Below are 7,808 nucleotides of genomic sequence, written 5' to 3'. Positions count from 1 at the left end.
TCTGAGCATCCCAGGCAAGTTAACTACACAAGTTTTGTAACTGCAGTCTAGAGCTGTGTGTTACTTGAAGCCCCTTGGTTGTGATATTAGGAGTCAGGTAAAGCTCATGTAATGGCTACTGTATTTCAACAGATAATTCTGAACCTCAGTAAGTTTTAGATGGAGACAGAATTTGGTTTGGTTTATTGAGACAGGGTTTCCCTGTAACAGAACAGCCCTGGCTGTCTTTGTTATTTTTTTGAGACAGGGTTTGTGTTGCTTTGGAACCTGTCTTGGAGATAGCTCTGTAGACCAGGCTGGCCTCAAACTCAGAGATCCACCTGCCTCCGCCTCCTGAGTGCTGAGATTAAAGGCATATGCTACCACTACCCAGCTTCCCTGCTGTCTTGGAACTCAATTTGTAGACCAGGCTGGCCTTGAACTCACAGAGATCCTCTTGCTTCCCAAGTACTGCAATTCAAGGCATACACCACCACCACCCAGCCTGGACTGGAAAGTCTTAGGGGAGATGAGTGAAGTTTCATTAAGCAGCCTTATATAAAACCCTTACTAACTCAAAATGTGAAGCACCAGGTCACTCAGAAATAAGTGAGGAATCTGGTAATGGTCTGCACCTGTAATCTCAGTATTTAGACTGAGGGAGAGGGTGAGACAGGCCAACTCAGGCTACCTAAGTTTCAGACCAGCCTGGCCTACATAGTGAGAAACCAGTCACTCTGGAGGCAGAAGCCTCTAGAGACTACAAACAGTTTTAGGATTGCCAAGGCTTATAGTGAAACTCTTGCAAAACAAGAGTGGGAAGGCAGCCCTTCTGGCACCTATAATCCAGAGTTCACAGGTATAAAATGCCTTTTCATTCTCTAGCAACAATGAGGGATCTGAGCATGGGCAACAAGTCCTGATTATACATAAGCTTGCATGGTAGAACTAAAAGGAATCCACTGAGAGGCCACAAGAAGTGGCAAGATGTGTCGACCAAAGCTGTGTGAGCAATTCATAATTCACAAGGGCTCTTTTACATACAAACATTTAATACCAGAGACTGGCTGAGTTCCTGCAAGGAAAGCTACAGGTGGCCAATGCTGGGGGTAGAGGTGAGTGAATCCTTGGAGGCTGGGCAGGGTGAGAGCAGCAGAGGGGGTGGGGACAATGCTAGGTGACTAAACTTGGGTTAGAAACAAGAACTGGATAGCTGAGAAGTAGATGTACTTGGCATAAGATCTGGGGAAACAGAACAGACACTGTTGGCATAGATATAGGGTAGGCCTGGGGATTGGTGAAAAGCAACCAGATTGGCAGCCAGGCTCCAGGCAGTGACAATTGGCATAGCCAACTCTGGAAGCTTCTCACCCTGTTTTTGCTCTTCCAACTTTATCTGGGACATGTGCCCTTCATGAGTAGAGAGCAGGACAGGACCAGAACTGGTCTCACGAGCTATCTTCAAGATGGCTGGTCCAGCCAGGCATAGTGGTGCATGCCAGCGCTCAGGAGGCAGAGGCAAGTGATCTCTGTGAATTCAAGACCAACCTGGTCTACATAACAAGTTCCAGAACAGTCGGAACTACATAATAGAGACCCTATATTTAAAAAAAAGTTAAGATAGTTGATGCAGCAGATGTGAAGACTGCCCAGAGATTTCAAGAAGGCACCCGTGTTAATGGGTGGTTAAATGGATGACCTGACATTCATGGGTTAGAACCAAATGAGTTTGCTGCCTGCTCCCCAAAGCATCTTAGTACCCTAAACCCTTTAGGCTACTGAGGAGCCAATAGACACCATATGTTGCTGCCAGAAGGAATGTTAACCATTGCAGAAGGTAGAGTCTGGTAGGCTAGGCTCGACACTCACTGCTGTCTTTGAAACAGTTAAGGCAGAAAGCAAGAGCACTGAGCTGTGGTTGGGGACAGGTCAGACAGGGTCCACTCTTAGCCACAGTGGATGTCCAGTATGTCCAGACTGTGCTGGTCCTGAAGAGGTCATAGAGTGCAAGTATCTGAAGCCTCAGTGGCCACCACTCCCTTGGCCTGGGCTGTGCAAAGGAATCACGAACACAGAGACGTCATCGTAGGACACCTGCCCTTCTCCAGTAGCACCATCGTCCTTCCCCTGTGTGTTGTGTATCAGCACTTTCGCCAACTCTGAGAACCTGTAAAGACCAGATGTACTTTGGGGATAGAGCAGAAGGCCAAAGCCAGCCCTCCAGAACTCAGTGCACAAGACATAGAACGCCCAGAAGACCCCTTGCGGTGCAACCTTAAGACAATCAGCAAGCCTGAAAGGGCCACAAACTAGATTATGAGACTAGACTTAAATTTTTTTGCTCATATCCCCTCTCCCTTGGGACACTTGAGACCTTTATCAGGCCACCTCCCCTGAGTTAGTACTGTCTTTGCAGCTGTAGCTACTTGGACTAACCCAGGTCCAGTCAGGTCCCCCTCAGCTACAGTACCTATGTGGGTCCTCTCGGTTCCCAGTGAGGAAGCTCCGCACAAGCCGTGCCACCTGCTCGTTGGACAGGACATCCCAGAGCCCATCAGTTGCCATGACAACCACATCCTCCTCTTGCAATGCCAGCTGGTCCACATCCAACACAGTCACCTGCAAGTTAAGCCTGAAGATCCTCCAATGCTCCCTTCCCAGTTCCTACCAGGTTCATTCTCTGCCCTTTGTGGGCAGTTGGAACCTGGAATGGGCTACATTGCTCTATCACCTGTGGGATGGAGAGCAGGAAGGGCTTGAGCTGGATGTTGGTGTCCAGGACTCTGAGTTGATGGTCTCCCAGGCCTCGGGAGACAGCCAGTGTTCCTAGTAACCGAGCCTGGGGGAAAGGAAGGCATGCACTGACAGTAAGGAGCTGAGACATGCCCAGGGTCTGGCTCTGCTGAGCACAAAAGGGGAAGTGGACGTGGCTTCTAAGGGAGAAACATCATGAGGGAACAGACACCAGGTTAACAGCCACAAGCAAGGGACTTGGAGCTCCCACCTTTAAGGAACAACTAAAGAGGGAATCTTGGGCAGGGGGCACTGACCTGCCTACCCTGTCCGTGAATCAGGGGATACTTGAGGTCAGACTTTTCCACCTGTTTGTAGCTCCTGCAGGAGGGGACCTAGAATTAGCCAAAGGCCCACACCCTACTGCAGCTTCTCCCATCCTCAACCCAGCTACCACACCTTCACATGCCCACCTTGCCCAAGCCGGACTGCCTCAGGCCATCCAGGCGAGCCTGGACCTTTTCCCACCCTGTCTCCCAGCTCACCAGCCGTTCATGTGATGATCCCTGAACAAAACCTTCTGCCCTAAGTCATCCCCCTTCAGCCGCCGTGGAAACTCCAGTCGGGTGAACTCACCAGCCAGAAGCTCAGGGTAGATGAAGGCCTAGGGTGTGGAAGCCAATTTCAGATCAGGCTCCCTTCCCAGGGCCCCGTGTGGGCCTCAGCCCAGGGAGTTGAGGGGTCCCTCTGCCAAGAGTGCCTACCAGCTGCTGGATCCGCTGCCGTTCGGTTTCTGGGGTGAACTCAGAACTCAGCACCCGTATCTCATCTCTCCGCACCAAGATGGCTCTACATGCGTTGGAGGAAGGGAACAGGTCTATGAAACAGCTTCCATACTCACCCATGGCCACCCTCCAACCACCAGGGGTCATGCTGATCCCTCCATGACTGCTTAAGACCTAGAGAGTAAAGGTGCAGCCCTTTAGCATGGCCCCTGTAGCCCCTTCCTGCCTTGGCACCACTGTCCACTCATACTTGGCTTATGCCCAGTACAAATGTATGGTCAGCCAGTCCCCCTCATTTCTAAACATTTCACTGCCTCAGCTCCCTCAGGTACCCTCTTGCCCACTACCCTGCCCCGCCCTCCGTGGTTCCACTCACCTGCTATCCCCAGCATTGGCCACATACAGCTTCCCCTGCAGGGACACAGCCACCAGGGCTGTACAGCCACCCACCTGGCCTGAGGCCTCCAGCTCTCTCCCAATCACATCATCCTGGAGCAAAGCAAGGGCATCACAGCTGCTGCCAGAAGTGTCAGCCATCTCAGTCCCCCACCCCTTATTACAATCACAAATCCCGGCTCAAAAGCTTGGCCAGTAGCCGGGTGGTGGTGGTGCACACCCTTAATCCCAGCATTCAGGAGGCAGAGGCAAGAAGATCTCTGTGAGTTCGAAGCCCACCTGGTCTACAGAGTGAGTTCCAGAACAGCCAAGACCACACAGAGAAACTTGTCTCAGGTGAAAAAAAAGGGCTTGGCTCCTGAATTCCTATGTAAAGAGAATTTACACAAGGGAAGTGTAATTCAAAATAGGAAGAGAAACCAGTGTTTGCTCTGAGGGCCAACAGCACTACAGGTGAGCAATTATCACACAATGGGAACTAGATAAATGGAGAGTTAAGCTGAAGACCACGGTGCTGTAACTAGAAATGAACAAATAAACACAACTTTCTCCCCAGAGTCCAAGGAAGGGTGACTATGGTATGCAGTTATACCCCAAAGGCCTCACTCACACATTCCTGGAAGGCGCTCTCCAAGGCCCCAATCACCAAATCTTCTGCCCGGATGCCCTTTTCCTCCACAAACTGGGGGTCACTGGAGCAGACGCAGCGGCCACTGAGATGCATGGGGGGCTGGGAGGCCAGCAAGCCTTCTACCACAGCCTCCAGCTGCCGGCGCAGGCAGGAATGCAGGGTGTTAGCAGCCAAAATGGCTGCTGCTGGTCCGCCATGCCCATCAAACAGGGCCCAATAATGACCTGTCAGGAACTGCATAGGAAGGACTGTCAGGCTCCACCAAGCACCTCCTGGCCCTAGCCTGAAAGTGAGGTTCAGGGCGGGCAGTACTCACCTCCTCTGGGCACACCGTCAGCCACTCTTCTTCAATCCCAAACTCACATCGCTGGATGCACAGCTTCCCACAAGCAGCCTGGTCCTCATTGAACTCAGATTTCTCAGCATTGATAATCCTGAGGTCATAGACATCACCAGTGGGGTCTCATCTATGCCTCTGTGGTACAGAGACTCCACCGGGGACAATTGCTTCTTGGGTGCCGTCCCTGACACATCTGGACAACTTTCTTTTTTGAAGTTCTTTTTTTTTTTTTTTTTTTTTTTTTTTTGGTTTTTCGAGACAGGGTTTCTCTGTAGCTTTGGAGCCTGTCCTGGAACTAGCTCTTGTAGACCAGGTTGGCCTCGAACTCAGAGATCCCCCTGCCTCTGCCTCCCGAGTGCTGGGATTAAAGGCGTGCGCCACCACCGCCCGGCTTTTTTGAAGTTCTTTTGTGTGACTGTGAGTGTGTGTGCAGAGACCAGAGGTGGCCGCCAAGTGCCTTCCTCTATTGCTCTCCACCCTAGTGTTTTGAGACAGGTCAGTCTCTTACAAAGCCTGGGGCTCACTGATTCAACCAGGCTGCCTAACCAACAAGTCCTGTGTCTTCTTCCAGCATCTACCTCCCCAGTACTGAGATTACCGGGCGCAAACGCCACATGCAGCTTTTTCCAAGGTTGCTGGAGACCCGAACTCGGATCCTCATGCTTGCTCTGCAAGCCAGTTACTTTACACAGCCCCAATGATGTAAGTCTTCTAACTGTTCATTGGCTTTGTCACTAGTGTCAAAATCAGTGCAGGCCCCTTATAGCCACTGGGCAGGTCCAGGGTTGCTGGGGTCTCATCTCTATCCCAACCCTATTCCATAGAACATAGGCCAAACCCAGAGTGAAGTGTGAGGTGGGACATACATCTCAAAAGACCAGAATAAAGGTGGGTCCAGTTGGGTGATGGCCCTCCAGGGACCTACAGCCTTCTCCTAAAGAAAATGCCAGAGTGGGAAATGGAGGAATGTTGTCAAGAGTCCCGTGGTGAGGACAAGAAGGGGGTTAGCGGGAGTGTCCACACTCAAGCCAGTTTTCTAGGTCAGCAGAGAACCCAACGAGATCAAGGACGGGGTCTGGAGGGGACGCGGGGGCAGGGACACTCACTCGGCGTAGCCTGCGTTCCAAGGCAGCGTGCGGCCTCGCGCCGGGCAACGCACGGGCCGGGAGTCCGAGCGGCGCGAGGAGTCGGTGGCACCGGGGCTGGAGCCCGAGCCACGCAGGAAGCGGGGCCGGTGATAGGGTACCGGACTGGAGCGCGGCCCCGGTGGCTGCGGCTCGGGAAGCGGACCCCCGGGTAGAAAGCGGCGCCGGAACCAGCCGGCGGACATTGCGTGGCGGCCGGGGGCTGCCCGCGTAGAGCGGGACGCCCGGGTCCCGCCCGCCCGAGAGAGGAAGCGGGCCTTGGGGCGGAGCCTGGGATGGGGACCACGCCCCCTCCTGGCCCTCCCGCCCCTGTGCGTGCGGCCAGAGAACATCACCATCACCTGTAAGAAGGGAAGGCTTTCGCCCACCCCACTTTACTAGCAGGAAAACTGAGGCCTAGCGAGGTGAAACCGCCTGCCTGAGGCCGAGTGGCACTGAGCAGGTGCGAAGGTTCACCCGCACCCGCGGGACTCGATCCCACTGTGAGGGGAAACCCTTCCCTCTACTCTAGGAACCGTGAAGTCAACTACAGTGGGTGCTGGGCGAGTGCCACACAGAGCCTCAGCCTCGCGCTGCTAGCAATCGCCTGACGCAAGAGGAGGATGGGGACAGCATGTCCTTGGAGGTGTGAGATGGCACATTGACTAAGAGCGTGCCCAGAATGCTCCAGAGTTCTCTTCGTCCTGGTGCTCATTCTCAGAGGCCCACTCCCAAATGGCTGCCCCTGCAGTCAAGATGGCGTCTCTGGACAGCACAAGAGCCTCCCTGGAGTGTGAGTGATGGACAACAGGAACCTATGGGAATTTAAAGGAGAGTGTGGTTCCTTTCTCCAGCCTGTCAAAGGTGCAACCTTGAACTGAGGGAAGTGTAAGAATTTCTCTGACGTCTTTTGTTGCTTTGAGACAGGCTTTCACCATGTAGACCAGGCTAGCCTGGAATTTGTAAACCAGGCTAGCCTCAAACTCTAGGCACTCCTTCTGCCTCTGCCTTCCACGTACTACAATTACGGGCAAGTGCCATCACTCTGGCTCAGAATGTCTCTTAAATTCTAGGTAGCTGTCACTGTTGGGGCTAGCCGCAGTGTTCCCTTTTATGTCTGCACATTAACAGAGCCCTTGTCACTTTCTGTTACCTAAGCCCAGCTGCCCCTCTGCAAGGCTGCAGTTTCCATTTCAGGCCCACAGAGGGGAAGTATTAGATACCCGGGGTTTGCAGTATGACAGTGAAGCGGAGTGGGACCACCCTCAAGGGATTTCTCTTCCTCTTTTCTCCTCCAGGAAGCCAATTCAAAAAATCTCTTAAGGGCCAAGGGTGGATGGATGAGACATTCCCTCCCTCCCTTTGTCACTATCCCTGAACAGGCCATCGCCCAGTAGGCCTCACTTCCTTCAGCCAGCCAGCCCTGCTCTGCTGGCATGTCCTCCTTACCCAGGGAGAGGAGGGGGGTCTTAGGAAACAGAGCTGCACCCCAGTAACTTGGGGGAGCTAACCTACTGAGCCCACCGAGTAACAGCCACACACACTCAGGGCATACGAACACGGAGCTAACGCTGAGCCCTGAGGATGGGTAGGGTTCTGTTAGGTGGTGTCTGATCCAGGTATGAATAGAGACAAAGTCAGAAAGTTACAGCCAGACACCCTCCCCCACCTTACCCCACTGCTTCCGATAAAAGAGATGGATACATTAGATGATTTCGTCCATACCAGTTGCCTTAGTTTCTTTACTTCTTGCTGTAACAAAGTATCTGTAAAAAGCAACTACAGGAAGGATAATCTATTTTGGGTAATCAGGAATCTGA

At 52.8% G+C, this 7,808-nt stretch overlaps 1 protein-coding gene across 2 annotated transcripts; it reads right to left on the bottom strand.

The window, feature by feature from the left end:
- Window positions 1-1,009: 1,009 nt before the first annotated feature.
- Window positions 1,010-6,268, bottom strand: Ppm1m (protein phosphatase, Mg2+/Mn2+ dependent 1M). 2 transcript variants are annotated; one of them, XM_041677162.1, is made up of 10 exons: window positions 5,971-6,268; window positions 4,841-4,958; window positions 4,504-4,758; window positions 3,874-3,986; window positions 3,477-3,561; window positions 3,258-3,376; window positions 3,030-3,093; window positions 2,711-2,818; window positions 2,450-2,598; window positions 1,010-2,146 (listed from the first exon to the last, which is right to left on the bottom strand). In XM_041677162.1, exons 1-10 carry the CDS (start codon window positions 6,192-6,194, stop codon window positions 2,002-2,004), a joined length of 1,380 nt encoding a protein of 459 aa, XP_041533096.1. In that variant the 5' UTR covers window positions 6,195-6,268; the 3' UTR covers window positions 1,010-2,001. The 2 variants fall into 2 exon arrangements, with proteins under 2 accessions (XP_041533096.1, XP_041533097.1); XM_041677163.1 differs by lacking the exon at window positions 5,971-6,268 and adding an exon at window positions 5,677-5,830.
- Window positions 6,269-7,808: the final 1,540 nt, after the last annotated feature.

The sequence above is a fragment of the Microtus oregoni genome, unplaced genomic scaffold (genome assembly GCF_018167655.1).
Source record: "Microtus oregoni isolate MIOR12 unplaced genomic scaffold, Mior012 000028F_ref0000031, whole genome shotgun sequence".
In the NCBI taxonomy this organism is placed as follows: domain Eukaryota; kingdom Metazoa; phylum Chordata; class Mammalia; order Rodentia; family Cricetidae; genus Microtus; species Microtus oregoni.
The sequence above is the reverse complement of the archived record's forward strand: the minus strand, read 5'-3'. Positions and strand labels throughout refer to the sequence as shown.